The sequence below is a fragment of the Medicago sativa genome, chromosome 5 (assembly GCF_051527215.1).
Source record: "Medicago sativa cultivar Bolivia chromosome 5, Bolivia_mono, whole genome shotgun sequence".
NCBI lineage: Eukaryota > Viridiplantae > Streptophyta > Magnoliopsida > Fabales > Fabaceae > Medicago > Medicago sativa.
This window is the reverse complement of record NC_140753.1, coordinates 56,252,750-56,270,496: the sequence shown is the minus strand read 5'-3', so window position 1 is coordinate 56,270,496 and position 17,747 is coordinate 56,252,750. Positions and strand designations below refer to the sequence as shown.

Sequence of the window (17,747 nt, the reverse complement as noted above, 5' to 3'; positions counted from 1 at the left end):
TTTTCAAAAATACATTAAACATAATTTTTTTAAGCAACATTAAACATAATTTTTATTACAACTTTATGTATCACTGAAATTTAATTTATTAATTTTTCTTTTTTCCTTGGGAAACTCAATCATAGTAATGGGATAAAAATACAAATTGTAAACATTTGTGAGTGATGAAGATAACATACTTTACACCTTCAATCCAACCAGGAAATGGATCTTTATTTGTACTGGTTATCATTGTGGGTCGTATGATGATCAATGGTATTGTATCTTTTTGATTTACTACCAGCATTTCTCCCATTGCTTTTGTGAATACATACGTGTTTGGCCAACCATGCAAATTTGCCCTAATTTTGTAATAATCAGTTAAGGTCACGTCAGACAAAAAATGTTAGATTAAGATTATATTTATAAATGCATTAATCACAAATGTGAATTGGTAGCAGCACATTTATGATTCTATTAGTTTCGGACCATGGATTGTTCAAAAACATCCTACAAAGGAGAATGGGTTATAGTTCCGCCAAAATCAATGTGCAATATTCTTATTGGATTGACACTCAATAATTTAATTTAATTTTTTTAATTTAATGAAACTTGTAGTTATAGTGTTCTACTATAATAAGCTTACTTTAAGTCAATAAAAATTATTATTTTTAAGTCGTTTGGGCTCTAGTGGCAAGTAGTTCCTTCCAAGGACGTACCCGGTGAATACCGGGTTCGATTACCAGGGGGAACAACGCTTGACCAGTGTGCATGCCTCTACACATGAGCCGGATTAGTCGCCTACCATTGGTGGGTGGGAAACCGGTGCGAAATCCAAAAAAAAATTTATTATTTTGATTGTCCTCTTCTCCTTTAATTTTGGAGGTATCATATGTCATACAATTTAGGCATATCAACTTTATAAGAATAACTTTAATAGTTAGGTTGATAAATAAATTTTACCTTTACTTCATAGTCTTTACTTTCATTTTTATGTTATAATGTATCATTTAGATGTCTTGTTTGGTTTTAGAAGATATGAAAAACAGTTCAAAATTTATATTACTCTTACCTTTCAATTAGTTTTAATAGCCTCCATGTCTTGTTGGATTTTAGAAGATAAGAAAAACTAGAATATAACTATAAAATAATACTAATGTACTCCCTCAGAAACAGTACTAAATAAGTTAATTAATTTCTTTTATGTGTGTCGGCAATAGTTTTTTTATATAAATTGTTTTGTACTACCTATAAAAACAAGATGTATCTTCTTTTCGGTAACCTAAATCATAAGAACTCCACAGTTAAGCGTGCTTGACTTGGAGCAATTTTGGGATGAGTGACGTTCTTAGAAGTTTCCTTGAAAGCGTGTAAGTGAGAACAAAAGAAGCAGCAGTTGGGCATGTAACGCCTCCACTTGGTGGGAATGTAACTCCCGAGGCTGACGAGGGCGGGTAGTGGTCCGACTCCTGACATGCTTCTAGATAAAATCGAATCACATCATAATGATAGGGATCCTGAGGTCGTGCAAGTATGAGACAACATGGTTGAAGGAAGGCTTATATGAATTGTTTGGTGCTACTTATAAAAACAAGATGCTTCTTCTTTTCGGTAGCCCAAACCATAAGAATTCCAAAGTTATGCGTGCTTGACTTTGAGCAATTTTGGGATGGGTGACCTTCTGGGAAGTTTCTCAAAAAGCGTACGAGTGAGGACAGAACACGCTGAAAAGACTCGTGTTAGTTTGTGGGGTCAGTAGCTAATCCTAAAAGCAGTATGAGATGTTACACTGATGGCTTCTTTAACACGGCAGAAAAGTAAATGGGAGATGGGGTCTCTCTGTCTATCCCGTATCTTAAAAGAAAAGTAGACTTCTTGTTTGCCATTTACAATATAGAAAGCATTGTTGATTTGAGGCTACAATTTATCCAATTGCAAAAAGTAGAGTTAAAATCAAAAGCTTTGAGAACCCTTATTAGAAAGTGCCGGTCTAAAGTATCAAAATATTTGGCAAATGCCAATATTTTTTTTTTTATAAATGGTGATGCTAGCTATGTGTATCACATACTCCCTCCGGTCACTATTATAAGCAAAAAACTATTTTAAGATTCATTGAATGAGTGATGTATGTGGTCATAAATATAGACTACATACATCATTTATTCAATGAACCTAAAAAGTGGTTTTTTGCTTATAATAGTGACCGTAGGGAGTAGTTACGTTGTATTCAAAAAAGGAAAGAAAACAAACAAAAAAGGACTAGGCCAAGACCTTTCAAACATTGACAAATCTATAACTTTGTAATCCAAACATATTTTTTTATAATAGCATGATCTAAGCTAATCTGCTAGCATTAATTTTTGTAATGATTTTGAACTTGAAGTTGGCTAATGCTCTAGACTAATTGATGCACATTATCAGCATTAGGGACCTTTGGGGTCAAAACAATAGTGTTTGGATTAAAATTAGGAAGGAGCAATCCATTTGAGAGGAATTGCAGAACAACATTTATAACCTATAGTTCTATAATTTCCAATAAGTTTGAAAGAAAAATGCTCCAAATCCATCAGGAACAAGGAATTATTGTTGCATAAGATACAAGTTATGCCATGATTTCCTTCTTCTAATATAGTTAGTAGAGTCTTTTTTTTTTTTTTTTGAGGGATAGTTAGTAGAGTCATACACTACGAATATACAAAAATCTAAGAGTATTTCCCTAAAAAAAAACATCTAAGAGTATTCTTTAGCATTTTTCAAAAATACATTAAACATAATTTTTTTAAGCAACATTAAACATAATTTTTATTACAACTTTATGTATCACTGAAATTTAATTTATTAATTTTTCTTTTTTCCTTGGGAAACTCAATCATAGTAATGGGATAAAAATACAAATTGTAAACATTTGTGAGTGATGAAGATAACATACTTTACACCTTCAATCCAACCAGGAAATGGATCTTTATTTGTACTGGTTATCATTGTGGGTCGTATGATGATCAATGGTATTGTATCTTTTTGATTTACTACCAGCATTTCTCCCATTGCTTTTGTGAATACATACGTGTTTGGCCAACCATGCAAATTTGCCCTAATTTTGTAATAATCAGTTAAGGTCACGTCAGACAAAAAATGTTAGATTAAGATTATGGACCATGGCTTTGTCAACAAAAAATACATATACTATGGACTATATGGTACATACATATAAACTATAGTCTATATATACAAAGTGCGGTACAAAAATTAAAAGAAACGAAAAAGAATTTTATGAACCTTTCCATTCCATAATCTTTCAATGCATATTTGATTGTGCTTTCATCAGCATTCATTGCTCGAAGTTCATCTATTTTTGTCTCCAACAATTTCATTTCTGTTTGAATGTTTAATTTTGAGGTTCCTTTTAGAGTTTGACCCATCTCAAATGCTTTCTCTTGGAATATTTCATCTCCATCGTTGGCCTCTCCACATACATATGCTAGTTAATGAATACAATTACTTACTTTCAGTAATAGCCAACAGTGGGAAGTCATCAAGTATATAACATTTAGAGTGTGTATAATGTGGATCTCTCAAATACGATTTTTTAAAAAATTTCCCTTGCTTTTTAGGCTACCTTATATGCTTTTTGCTCTAGAGATTTACCTGTTGATATGTGGACAAAAACTTTTATATTGCAACATTTCTTTGCAAAGTTTAAGACATGTAAAGGTCCCATAGTATTAACACCCATCGAGATGTCAAACCTGTACGAAAATTTAATTAATTTTATCAAATAAAAGAAAATTGACAATCAAGATTATAGACAAAAAAGATAAATCTCTATGTCTTTCAGATTATCAAATTTAGTGATAAAATTAGAGATATTATTGTTGTGAAAGTGACTCAAAATTGGAATTCTGGAAGCAGAAAATCGGTGGCCGATTTTCAGGGCTCGGTGGCCGATTTTCAGGGCTCGGTGGCCGATTTTGCACTCTGTTTTTTGGCCTTTGGTTCGACAATTTTCGGTGGCCGAATGGATGTATTCGGTGGCCAATTTTGACAGCAGGAAATAAAACAGAAACGTATTTCCGTCCTAGATTTGTTCCAGTTTTATTGAGGATTCTTTTACTATAAATATAGACTTTGTATCAGAGTAAACATTGAGATAGAGGGGGCTGAAACAAAGGTTTAGAAAGGCGACAACAAAACTAGGGTTTGTATAGAGTTTGTCTCTTGGGAACAAACACTAGGGTTTGAGGGTTGATTCACCTTGGGAAACACTATTAGGATTGAGTCTCTTGGTTACGGGAAGAGATTGACGCTTTGGGTAGAATTAGGCGGGAGACTTATTCTTGTAACCCATTGATATCTTTTTTGTAAAGTTACTCATCATATAGTGAAACGGAGGGCTGCTCTCTCCCCCATACTATGTCAATTTGGACCGAACTTGGTCAACAAATTCTTTTGTGTTCTCTCTTTATTTCTCTCGTTGTTTTCTACTTTTGTTTGTGATTATAACTTCCATACACTTGTTTGGTTGCTTGATTATCCCTTGCTCCACACATCAAGTTGTTATTGGTGTGATTTTTCATCGAATTCACAACAATTATAAATTTGATTTAGATACACATTTAATCCTCATATTTTTTAATTCTAATTAAATTTTAGTCCCTCCCATATTTTAAAAGTGTCAAGATTCTTTAACAGGAATCATTATGGAGATCTTTTTTTTACGTGGTCATATTCCACAAGGTTTTTTTTAGTAGGGGTGGCAAAAAAATCCGCGCCCACGGATATCCGCAAGTAAAATCCGTCATGGGTATGGGCCGGGTAGTTAAACGGATATCCGCGGGTATAATAAACGAGTATTAACCTATCCATTACTTTATGGAGACAGACACGGATTTGATGATACCCGTGCCCTCGGGTATCCATACTCATTAATAAAATATTCATGTGTGTGTGTGTGTATATATATATATATATATATATGAGTTTTGTTAGAAGACACCTTTTATGAAGGTGTCTTTTAGCAAAGTTATAACTAAAAAATGGAAATCACACCTTGAGGTGTGACTTTCTAAAAATTGAAGATTGTAGGTAATTAAAAACGTATTTTCTTTGTACAAAAAAATAAAATAAAAAATTCATGGGTACCCGCGGATATCAGTAAGTATATCTAAATACCCATGGATTACCCGTATAAAGATACCCGTGCGAGTATGGGGACGGGCACGGTACCATGCGGGGATGGATATCATACTATCTAGTACCCATGGATATCCATTGACATCCCAATTTTTGAGGAGAAATATTCCACAAGTTTTATAAACAATGTGATTTACAAAAAATGTCATGTAATAAAAAAAATGTTTCAAATTTCAAAACGTATTGTGATGAAAAATTATAAAACTTATGGACTAAAATTTAATTAAAAAGAGGGTTAGAAGTGCATTTATTTATTTATTTGGTAGAAGGAGAAAAAGAAAAAGAAAAAAAAAACTTGGCTACAGCCTTAAGAACCGAACTCTAGAAGCATAGAAGTGCATTTATTTAAGCCTATAACTTTGATAAAAGAAAAATTTAAGCTTATAACTTTTTTTTGGAGCCTTGTTACTTGTTTCGAATTTACACATAATTTTTCTTGAGACACTTTTTTATATAAATTTCTATCGTTAATTTAGTTATTTTTTAGTTTTGAAGAGGTCAAAATTACTTGACAAGAAAATGATTTAGTTAGCTTATTGTCACACCTTTCGTCAAATTTAGTGGTTGCAGCAAAATTGACAATAAAATCTATTTCTTGAAACAGATTAATATTTTCATCTTTCAATCCCAAATTTTCAACAGCAACATCTCCTGATATAGCTGTAACCTTCTCTGATATGAAAGAATCAAATTCTTCACCCCACTTATCTCGTAGCAATCCAAACAAATCTGTTTGAAATACCTATAAAATTAGGGGTGTTCAAAACCGAACCAACCCAATAGAAAAACCGCAAACCAAACCAATCCAAACCGAAACCGCAAAAAACCGCACTTGGTTCGGATGAATTCGGATGACTTTTGCACTGAACCGCGCGGTTCGGTTCGGTTTGCGGTTTGCATCTCAGCAACCAAACCAAACCAAACCGCAAGAATAATGAATATTACTTAAATATGTACTGGCCCAATTACATAGCTCAAGAATAATCTCTTTTGATTCGATTTTTCCATCGTTGCACCATCAGGTTCGATTATAATTCCTTTCCATCTCTTTCAATTCATTTCCAGTGATGAATTTGTTTTCTTTACTTCCCAATAATTTGTTTCATGCTTATGTTTCTTCTTAATTTTACCTATTTTGATATAAGTTTTACCTAATATTTTATCATATAAACATCAAAATAAAATGTCCTATGTTTATTTTGTAACAAGTTGGCAATATTAGAGTTAATGTAATATTTTTTATCTCGCGATAAACCGCACAAACCGAACCAATCCAAACCGCATTGGTTTGGTTTGGATGACTTTTTAAAAATCAACCGAACCAAACCAAACCGCATGCTTTTTTATCTCGCGGTTTGGATGACTTTTTTGCTCAAAACCGAACCAAACCGCACCGCGAACACCCCTGTATAAAATTATGTAACAATTAGTTCATGTTATGTTAGTCACGTAAAAAATATTCATAATGCATATTGTATAGTCTATAATATATCTACGTATTCATCAATGCACCTCATTTTGCAAGCGTTGTGATGCTAAATCATTGTTGGAAGCTCTTACGAGAAGATACAACCGTTTTATCTCTGGTTGAATTCGTAGTATTTTTTCCACAAAAACTGCACATAAAGACAAATTCAACTATACTATATATGGTCATTTTTTCATAAAAAGTGACAATAATAGTGATATTTTAGTATAAAAATAATAGTGATATTATAAATTATATATATATATATATATATATATATAGCTGGTACCTTTTGCTAAGAAGCCTGTAGTGCCAATAACTAAAATGCTCTTTCCCTTGAGAAAGCTTTGTATCGTTCCGGAGTTCATTACGTAAATAAAATGCAAATCAAAGTCACGTATAGAATTTTATTTTGTAATGATTATCATTGACTTATTTATAGATGGGCTTGTAAATTGTAAGTTGAATCTTCGTTTTAAACTCTGAGTAGATTTTGATTACCCTCAAGGGAGGGATCTACTTATCGTACATTTATGTCCCCATACAAATAGTTTTTTGTCAATTGTGCCCTACTAACTTAATTTTACATTAATAATTGGTCAGTTAGTTGTTGAATAATATATATATACATTTCCCCCACAAAACTAGCGATCTTTCAAAAATTAGTGCATACTAAAAAGCATGTTTTATCTTCAATGTACTTACTTTTTTATAGGCAAATATTACTAAAAATTAGTGGTTATACTAATTTTTGGGACCAGATCTCCTCCTTATATTTAATGTTTGGCTAAAGTGCACTTTTCCCCCCTTAACTTTCAAAATCTTGCAATTTTGGCCCCCTAAGTACTAAAACCACAATTTTCCCCCCCTAAGTTTTAGCCCCATTGCAATTTTAGTCTTTTTGGCCAATTTTGACCGGTCAATGCTTACGTGGCACGCCACGTGTATAATTATTGAATTTTTAAAAAATAAAAAATTCACATAATCATTTTCTGAATTAAAAAAATTAAAAAAGAAATCAAAAAATCAGAAAAAAAAATTAAAATTAAAAAGAAAAGGAAAAAGGAAGGAACACGCATGAATCTCTTCATTCTCTCAAACCACCTCCAAACTTTTCTTCTTAACCCATTTCATCAAAACCCATTTTTCATCATCATTATCATCAACAACAACAGCAACCCAATCCATCTTTTTCATCATCAACAACCCAGTCAATCTCTCTCATCCTCAACAACAATCTCTCTTCCATAAATCCAGCAACAACATATAACAAAATTCCTCTTTTTCAATTCATCAGTAAAACACAACAACAATTCCCTTTCCCCGCACACCTCCATGGCACCAAAGAGCTGCTGACCCTGTTCAACCATGACTACACGCCGTAAACAAACCAACAAAAGTAACATGATTTGGTTTTATCCCATTCTCTAACATCTCATAAAACAAAAGCAGCAGAAGCCACAAAAACATCAATATTACCATCTCCATTCCTTTCTATTTCTCCCTCACTCGCCGTCACTCCATCAACACCATTCCCATCGCCGTCGCAATTTCCGGTGCGCGAGGTTCGTATTTGAAGGAAAGGGAAAAAGCTGAAATGTATCAATTATAGTTGATGAAAATGATAGTTTTTTAGGAATAAAAATTGATGATTACAAGTTTTTTTAAGATTTGGATTTTGGGGATGAACACATAAACAAGGGTTTATGTGTTTGCGGTTGCTGCAGAGAGGTGAAGAAGAGGATAAGGTTGTGTTGTTTACGAACAGAAGTTGAAGAGGAGGAAGAGAGTATGCCGACGAGGGTTAAGGACGAGGACGAAGAGGCGAAGATGGGAGAGGAAAAAGGAAAGGCATACGAGAGGGAGAGAGAGATGATGGTGGTGGTGACTGAGTTTTTAGAGAGAGAGGGATCTGGGATTGAAGGTCAAAGAAAGAGAGAGGGAGAAATTTATTTTTTAATTTAATTTTTCATTTCTTTAATTTAAAAAAAGGATTATATGATTTTAAAAAAAATTAATTCAATAATTATACACGTGGCGTGCCACGTAAGCATTGACCGGTCAAAATTGACCAAAAGGACTAAAATTGCAATGGGGCTAAAACTTGGGGGGGGGGGGGGGGGGGGAATTGTGGTTTTAGTACTTAGGGGGCCAAAATTGCAAGATTTTGAAAGTTAGGGGGGGAAAAGTGCACTTTAGCCTTAATGTTTTTTACTTAGCAACTGAGCTACCTATGTAAAATGATACTTCCTCCATCCAAAACTAAACAAGTCATTTGCACATTTCACACATATTAAGAAAAAGAGGAATGATATTTTGACATCCAGTTTTCAACAAAGTTTTAGGGACAACCTTTTTCCTCCATTTTTATTGGACAATAACAATAGAGAGAGAAAAAGGAAGAGAGAATAAAGGTATAATGAGAGTATGAAAGTGAGTTGTCACAAAAGTTGTTGAAAATTGGTTGTCAAAATATCATTCCTCTAAGAAAAATATGGAACACACATATGTTTCACCCAATTAAAAAGGGAGTGTTTGAGTGAGTGTTGAAAAGAGAGTGTTGCTAACACTACTCTTTGATTTTGACATTGAGACGACGGGGTTCAAAAAATGGAGCAATGTTATTTGAACAACCATTTTTTAGACAACTTACGGACAAGCAAAATATACAAAGAAATGTAGGTATTGACACAAAAATCAAAGCAATTGAAAGAGAAAGTAAGATTACATTGTAAATATTAAAGAGAAAGTTATCACAAAATGATTGTTCGAATATCATTTCCCTGAAGAATATTCACAAAAACTTTTATATTTACCTCCTAACATGGAGACCATGGGTCAAGCTAGGAGCAAATGTTGGGTAGTTTTGGCTACCCCAAAGTTTTCATTTTACATGAATTAATAAGTATAATCTATATAGCTAGCATATCAAGTGAGAGGAGTTCTTATTGTGAGAGATGAGAGGACTCATTAATAGCCATTAGATTAAATTGGATGGGTCAGATTTAAAAGATCCATACACAATTAATTACACATGATTTTTTTCCCTTCTTTTTACTCCCATCTTTAACACACGCACGTTCTGTTTCTTTCATCTCTTACATATGCAGATTTTTTCTTATCCTTGCTGTTAATATGCAGATTTTTCTTAAATGTATTGAAATATAATAAAAGCTTGAGGCATAAAGCAAATTGATTCACGAATTGATCTTTGATGAATAAAAATTAGAAGTTGATTCACTGTTTGTGATATGTTTATACACTGCCCATTCATATTCTTTGTTGATATGTGACTCCCATTTGTCTCAGATCTATGATTCTACACTTGTTCTCTTTCCATCTCCACCGTTGTAACAACTTCCCATGGCTTTGTTGTCGCAATTTGTCTTTTGCCGTCGTCGATCTCGTTTGCAATTTAATTGGAATTTGCAAATTGGAATATGTAAATCAGAAGAGGAACGATAGATTAGATTGATTATAATCAAATTAATTTAAAAAATTAACCATAGACTGATGCAAAGAGGTCGGATAATCGTCGGCATCATTGAATCAGTGATGGTTTTTCAGCATGCAAAGAAGACTGATGCAAAGAGGAATATGGAAGAAAAAGGTTTCAACGGGGGAGAGAGAGAGAGAGACAGGCGTTGGTGACCATGAAGTTGGAAAAAATCGGGTAGTTAAGACTCATTAAAATAAACTTAATCACAGCCATTTATTTTAATCCAAGGGTTATTATTTCATCCTCTCATCCTCTCATTCTAAGATGTGCTCTCACTTGATATGCCCTCTATATATATATATATATATATATATATATATATATATATATATATATATATATATATATATATATATATATATAACTACCTCAATATATAACTACCTCAAATAAGTTTATTTGTCATAAATTAATTAAAACAAAAAAGTAGAAAAGATTATCGCTTGTTTGATATGTTTATTTCATCTTTTTTTTTCTTCTTATAATTTATATCTTTATAGCAATTACAAAGAGTTTTTTTTTTTTTTGAAGTAAGCAATTACAAAGAGTGTTTTGTTAGCAATGAAATTCTTCAATGCAAGATTGAAACATAAAATAGAGAATGAGTTTAGATTATTTAGATGTTTACATTGAAAAATACATTGTTAGTTTTGTTTTTTGAACAAGGAAAAAGATGGTACTAGTTAATTTAATATAAATTCAATTATACATAAATTTCACTCAAACAAATTAAGTAGTTATTTTCAATTTTTATTTTCTTGGTGTTGCTTTAATCTACATTTTATATAAGTAAAATTATTGTGAATATAATATATTTTTTTGCTTATAGATTAAATTTAATATATTAATTTAAAAAATATATTTAAACTTTTTATATTTGTCTTCCTCGTAAAAAAATTGTTATCTTCACCGTTGAAGGAGACTAACAAGACTCAAACTTTTTTCTTTTGAACAAAACAAGACTAAAACTTGAAATCTCTAAACTCAAGCTCTATATTTTTCTACCACTAGATTGACTCCTTAGAGTTGGTCAATATAATTATGATATCAACAAATCATAATGTATTGCATCTTTGGAGTATTTTTTTTTTCTTTTCATTTTACGGACGCATCGTGTAGTCATTTCATAATGTATTGCATCTTTGGAGTATTTTTTTTTTCTTTTCATTTTACGGACGCATCGTGTAGTCATTTGAGTAGTCAAGACTTAAGATCTTTTCACTTGATACCCACTAAATTATGTATCAATAACAAAAGTTTACAACAATCATGCATGCATAAATCGAATTTTTTAGGCTAAGGAACAATTAATTAATATAGATAACCAAGAATAGAAAATTGATACGCAATTGGTTTATGATATCGCCATGACGCTAGTCTAATAGTCGTCTTCAATCTCGTTTCCATGATGTTTTATTAGATCTGGCAACCATTAATTTGTGCCTCGTACTACTGTGTTACGTGTCATGTTCTTGACCTTAAAAATCACAACTAATGGGTCTACCAGTTCAGCTAACAACAAGACCACATGGATGTCACTCGAAATGATAAGCATGTAAGAAACTCGTGAATCATATGCAGAACATTCAGTCATTTTTCCTTCCTTCACCATCTCAAATATTCTGTCTTACAACGTTATCACTATCCCTAAACCCTAAACCTAGTTAAAAAGTATTCCTTTATCTTGCATTGTTAGTTACAGTCTGTAAAAGTTACTCTTTCTATTTGACATACTCTGCTATTGTTATGGTTTTGTGTGGCCAACTTCGAATTTGCTAAATTTGGTGTTTGGTAAATTATTATGGCATTCGATGATGATCTTAAAGAGAAACTGCTTTGAAGAAACTCTTGTACAATTGCATCGATGATGATCTTAAAGACAAACTGCTTTGAAAATTATTCATGTACAATTGTATTTTTAACAAATAAAAATCCAATTTGAGAGGATGAGTGTAAGTCGAAAATTTATTTAACTGACCAACAGTGTAACATGGACGGGGTTAATGTTTAGTTGAAAACCTCAAAGAGGTGAGTGTAATTTACTCGATTAAATTCATAAAATAAAATAAAAATGCCCGAAAAAAATCTAAAAAATCCTCTAAAACACTTAATTAGGTCAATATGGCATATGATAGAAGGGAGGAAGTCAATAAATGGATGAAGGTTATAAGTTGGTGTTAAACTTTTGGAATCACCACAGCTTGGCTTACATTCTGGAGTATGGACTTTAATACAAGCAACAAGAAGGGATAACTAAAAACACCAACAAACCTAGTATTTGTCTGGTGCATAAAAATTTCATATCGCCAACATAACATTTTTCACGCAGCATATTCAACATGTTGAAAAGAGATATAGTAATTAAACTGAAAGGGTAAAGATAAATCAGCCTTCTTGTTCAACGGAACCACCGATCGAATGTGATCATCATTTACCCCTGAAATTTGTAAAAACAAATCATTTCACTTACATTGAGGAGAAGAAAACAATAGAGAAATAGATGAAAATGTGAATTTAATTTCACTTACGTGTTCATCATCAAAGTTATGTTGTCTCCTTTAAGAAGGATCCTCCCTAATCAAAACAATAACACCCATCAGAAAATGATTAAGTGGCAAAGAGAAATAGAATCAAATTTGAGAAACTTGTATTACCTAATGTCTTTTTGCTCTTCTTCTTGACGTTTACTTCTTCGGCATCATCCAAAACCAAATTCATGTACTCGTCAAAACCCTGTTCAAAACAAAAATAAGATCACAAGATCCTTAACCGTCTACTCAAATATCCAAATTCTAATGAGTATACTGTCTACACTGTAACAAAAAACAATAACCAAGCATTTTCCCCCAAGAAACGAGCTCATGAATCAAAAAATTTACAAAGTCCTAAACTGTTGAAAGAGGCAAATGAGATTCAAATTCAAAGTTTTGGATAACAAGGATGTGGTCAAGATAAATGCGGATGGTGCAAAGTAGTGACAAGTGTAATATCACATTTCTTAGAGCACCTGATAAATGAATAACTACAACAGATTCATGTCTCATATCTTCTTTAAGCAGGGATTTTGTATTTTAATTTTCTACAACAGTTTGAAATACAAATTTTATTTGAAGTTAGTATTTAAGCTAGGCAAAATAAGTCACCGCGAGCTTAGCTCACTTGGTAAGGGATAATGCATATATATGTAGGGGCTGGGGTTCGAACCCCAGACACGCCACTTATTCACCTTTAAGGTGAATTTCTCTAGCAGCTAGGCTACTTGACCCAAAAAAAAAAAAAAAAAAAGCTGGACAAAATAACTACAATTCTGCCTCCATACAGTGGCTGATGCTAATTCCAGATCATCTCCTCCAGAAATTAACTATCAAGTAATCCCTTCCACATCCACAAATAACACGACTGAACCCCAAAAGCAAACCAATCCTAAGTATACGAGCTGAGGTGGGCAGACCTTGCTGCCCTGGTCTAACCAGACCAGACTCGAGCAGCGAATCCACAAACACAGCATCATAATTCAAATTAACCGAAAAATTAATGAACCAAAACATAGGTTCACAACTTAGCACACAGCAAAAAACGTAAAAAGTTCCAAATCATTAAATTACAAGGTTAAAAGTTACTAGAGAATGAAGAATGGTGGGACCGGTTCCAAATTCAACTTTGTGAAGCAAAGTTTCAACATTCACAAGTTGGGTTCATTTGCCAAGTTAGCCTGTTAGGTGCAACCTCGCAATAACGGACTTGTTTATGTATTCTAATTTGCAAATTTATTTATGCTGGGAGCAATGGGGTTGCAGCTCTAACACATTCACCTCCTTTCACATTGCTGGGCTGTTGGAAGCATATGTGGAATCAATAGCTACAACTTTACAATAGGATAGTGTTTTGTACAATACAGGGCATTACCCTTCAGCTGTTAAATCTGGCCTTTCGGGGTTTCTTAAAAAACAATAAACCCTGGTCTTTGACCGCTATTCACATACGACACGCTTCGTCGCGGCTAGGATCGGTGGGCTGATTTTTTCTGCTACACTCCGCTAAAGCGGGTGGCGCAGGCCGCTATTGACAACAGAGATAAACCAAAGACTGATTGAGACTGATTTATGCACCTCATAATTGCCCGGATATATCTTTTGTAGTAAGCTGGGTATGGCAATTAAAACACTCACCAAGACTGCAAGAGCTTGAGTTGACTACAGATTTTGATGTATTGAAATTGGTCACTAGGAAGACAATTAATGTATGAGAGGCAGGGATACAAGCAAATTGGCGGGTAGTACAGCTGATAGGAATCAACTTCTGGTTATTGTAAATACATTTAAGGTAACCTTGTGAGAAACAGAATGTCGTGGCTAAATTTGAATGAAAGGCCTATGAAATATTGAGAATAACTGATTAAGTAGATTAAAAAGATAACACTAAAAATTACGAGTTCACAACTCTACACCTATGAAAGTCTACCATGAGATCAAATCGACAAGCTCCATAGGTCAAAATCAGGTTTTCCATGACAGAATAGAATTGATCATAGAAAGAGCAGGAAAAGTTGAATACTTCTTGCATTTGTGAAAACAAATGAATCTACACAGAAAAGAGATTACCACCTATGAAAATACAACAAAGACAAGCATGAAACTGAAAGAAAATGCAAGAAAAAATAATCCTGATTACACCCAATGATCTGATCTCCCCCTACTCATACTCCTATAACCAACTCAACTAACTCTGTCATGTGCCCCTTTCTTTTTTTTTTTAGTGTAAACCTCCCGAGGCACAAACCCGTGACTAATTGGACTATTACAACTTTCTATTGTGCATTCTTATCCCACTAAGTAGGCTCTGCTACACGAATCAAATGACATCATAATGTTATCGATTTTATGCATATGTTTCTTAAAACACAACTCATACCAACGGCAACAATAATCTTAAATTCAGTAGCACTTGTCAGGAAGTCAAATTGAAATTAGACGCATCATAAGATCATGGTAGATATTTACCAAAACTTCAAACAGGGACTAATTTACAATTGTTCAGCATATTAAAATAAGCAAATAGATTATTGCACACCAAAACCATAGCTTTCCTAAAAGTCCGAGTACATAATTCTACACCATGAAGAACATAATTGAAAGAAAATTCACAGCACAAAAATCCCAATTAAAAAAGCTGCTTTTTTTTTTCAATTTTTCACAACATTTTAAAATTGAATTGATAATTACCCGTGTAAAAAAAAAAAGCAAGCTTGAAAAAAATAAACTTACAATGATTCTTCCTTCAATCCTCAAATCCTTCTGCTCAAAAAGCCAAATCTGAATCCGCGCTTTCTGCAAAAATAACAAATAAAATAAAAAAAATCAGAAAAACGAAACTTTGGGGCAAGAACAGAAGGAAGAATTAAGAAGGACTTACGCTTTGAAGAAATCTGAAGATCAAGTTCTGAGAAAAAGAAGAAAAAAACACGGAGATTAGGTTAAGTTGTTAAAGAGAAAGAAAAGTGAAATTGAAAGGGGAAAGAGTGTGATGAGAAGCTTACAATGGGTTGGGTCATGACCCTCTGAACTTTGGTGCTCGCCATGGCAGCTGGTGAGGGTGAGCGGACGATGGAGGTTTGGAGAAACGATGAGAGCTAAACCCTAAAAATTGAGCGACGGTGACTAATGCTGCTAACTCGATGACTGGGAGTGAGAGGGTTTTAGTAGACACCAACAAAATAATAATAATAATAATTTATATATAAAGGGGAAATTATCGATGTAGATGATAAACAAATTTTAAAGTGACTTTTTTCTTTTACTCAATTTGAAGGTGATTTATTTTTAAGGTTTTTACACTTGTTAAGAAGACAAAAATAAAAATAATTAATGAGTTTGATAATGCAAAAATCGATTTTTAAAGTTTTAATGTAATGAAAGCAAAATTTATAAGATAAAGTTTTTTATTTGACTTCTTATCAAGTGTCCTAAGTGAATTTGTTGGCATTTCCCTTATTTTTAAAAAAGTGAAAAAGAAAAAAGCAAAAAAGAAAAAAAATAGTTAAAAGAGGAGACACCTATAGCATTAGTCAAAAGAGTAAAGTCCTAGGGACGATCACAAACTTCATTAACTGGTTCGGTACTATTGCCACTCGACTTTGCAAAGAAATTCACACAAGTATCACCTTATTGGAGAATACAATGAATAAAAATCCATCAATCTATACCTTGATAGACTTTATACACTCCAAGAAATTAGAATAATGATGAAAGTGATGAGTCTTCCTTTTCACTAACTAGACCACTTGCGAAGAGTAGAGTAACAGACAAGAGATTTGAATCGCTCTCCTCGGCATAACTTGATACCCACACACTACACCTTCAAATCAACATGAAGGATATTATAACAACCTACACTCTCATGGAACCCAACTACTAAGCTCCCGCAATAGTATCTAATAAGACAACCAAAGTATGTCGAATTAGATTTGTTAGTGCACTCATGTCTACATTAAGGATCATCGTGTCATGAATATTTCGTTGTTATGAGACCACTCGACAAAGTTCAAGAGCCTTTTGCTCAATAATACTGGCAAAAGCAATTATAGCCGCTTAAAATTGAGATAAAATAGTTGCAGTAATAGACATTGTAACTGGGACAATAGACACGAACTTGTTTCTTGAACACCAAATACTACACATAACTAATGGACCAAGATGACCAAACCTCGAGTAGATGTTATGAAAAAGAAGTTGAACATTGGTGGTTCCCAATTCCTTATAAGCATTGATCACATTATCAACACTATAAGCCTTCTGAACCTATAAGGGCTCGTTTGATGGTCAGGATAGGATAGAGGCAGGATATGATATAAAGCTGGATAGAGATAGGATATGATAAGGACATGATAAACATTAATCCTATCATATGTTTGATGCGCACATGATAACAAACATGATATCATTATAATTAAATGAAAAAATTGCTCTCATAATTAATTAAATATTATAAAAATGAAATGTTATTAATTATAATAGAAAATACATGCTATCATTGTTTTAAAAACTAGTATGTATACCCGTGCCAAGCACGGGCTAGAATTCCCTTGTAATGAAAATATTGGATGAAGATGTGGTATTATTCTCATTTATATAGTTATTTTATGTCCAATAGATTGATCCACACTAATGTTGGCTCCCTCTATAAGGTCCAACAATGGTATAATAACCTAATTCAATTTTACGGAGGAAGCATGTGTGGTTCTGGGTGTTACAGATGTAAAGAGTCTCAAACATGAGTGAGAGACGTTAGTGTTTTAAGTGTCAACTAAAGTTCTACATTGGATGCAAGAGTAAATATTGAGAAACATATGAGTGGTATGAGTCATATACCTAATTCGTTAATATTTAGGTTAAGGTGTGGTGTCAAACTCACTCGTGTGGAATCTCTTTATCTAATGAGATAATCAAACTCAATGTAGTATTCTTTGAAATTCAAAACATTGTTATGAACCGTTTTTTTTTTAATTTTTGGATGTCATTCTCTTTCATATGAAATCTTTCATTCAAAGTCTATTATTTCAAATTTATTCACTTTTGGACTTTGGTGGCAAATGAAAATGGTAAAATGCTGATG

General features: G+C 33.0%; 2 protein-coding genes across 2 annotated transcripts; both read right to left on the bottom strand.

Annotated features, from left to right (window-relative positions):
* Positions 1-2,699: 2,699 nt before the first annotated feature.
* LOC146923290 (putative fatty acyl-CoA reductase 4) lies at positions 2,700-7,010 on the bottom strand. The gene is made up of 6 exons (XM_085716060.1): positions 6,927-7,010; positions 6,682-6,785; positions 5,715-5,911; positions 3,625-3,725; positions 3,256-3,457; positions 2,700-3,070 (listed from the first exon to the last, which is right to left on the bottom strand). Exons 1-6 carry the CDS (start codon positions 7,003-7,005, stop codon positions 2,845-2,847), a joined length of 909 nt encoding a protein of 302 aa, XP_085572186.1. The 5' UTR covers positions 7,006-7,010; the 3' UTR covers positions 2,700-2,844.
* Positions 7,011-12,247: 5,237 nt separating this feature from the next.
* Positions 12,248-15,804, bottom strand: LOC146923289 (uncharacterized). Its single transcript, XM_085716059.1, has 6 exons — positions 15,673-15,804; positions 15,549-15,575; positions 15,401-15,463; positions 12,791-12,869; positions 12,665-12,710; positions 12,248-12,573 (listed from the first exon to the last, which is right to left on the bottom strand). Exons 1-6 carry the CDS (start codon positions 15,712-15,714, stop codon positions 12,564-12,566), a joined length of 267 nt encoding a protein of 88 aa, XP_085572185.1. The 5' UTR covers positions 15,715-15,804; the 3' UTR covers positions 12,248-12,563.
* Positions 15,805-17,747: the final 1,943 nt, after the last annotated feature.

Excerpts from the sequence above, each read along its gene's own strand:
- LOC146923289 (XM_085716059.1), bottom strand. The coding sequence starts at position 15,714 with ATGGCGAGCACCAAAGTTCAGAGGGTCATGACCCAACCCATT. Across the intron at positions 15,576-15,672 it reads GGGTCATGACCCAACCCATT|AACTTGATCTTCAGATTTCT; the intron begins GTAAGCTTCTCA and ends TCTTTTTCTCAG. Across the intron at positions 15,464-15,548 it reads TCTTCAGATTTCTTCAAAGC|AAAGCGCGGATTCAGATTTG; the intron begins GTAAGTCCTTCT and ends TTATTTTTGCAG.
- LOC146923290 (XM_085716060.1), bottom strand. The coding sequence starts at position 7,005 with ATGAACTCCGGAACGATACAAAGCTTTCTCAAGGGAAAGAGCATTTTA. Across the intron at positions 3,726-5,714 it reads ACCACTAAATTTGACGAAAG|GTTTGACATCTCGATGGGTG; the intron begins GTGTGACAATAA and ends ATTTTCGTACAG. Across the intron at positions 3,458-3,624 it reads TTTTGTCCACATATCAACAG|CATATGTATGTGGAGAGGCC; the intron begins GTAAATCTCTAG and ends TTCATTAACTAG.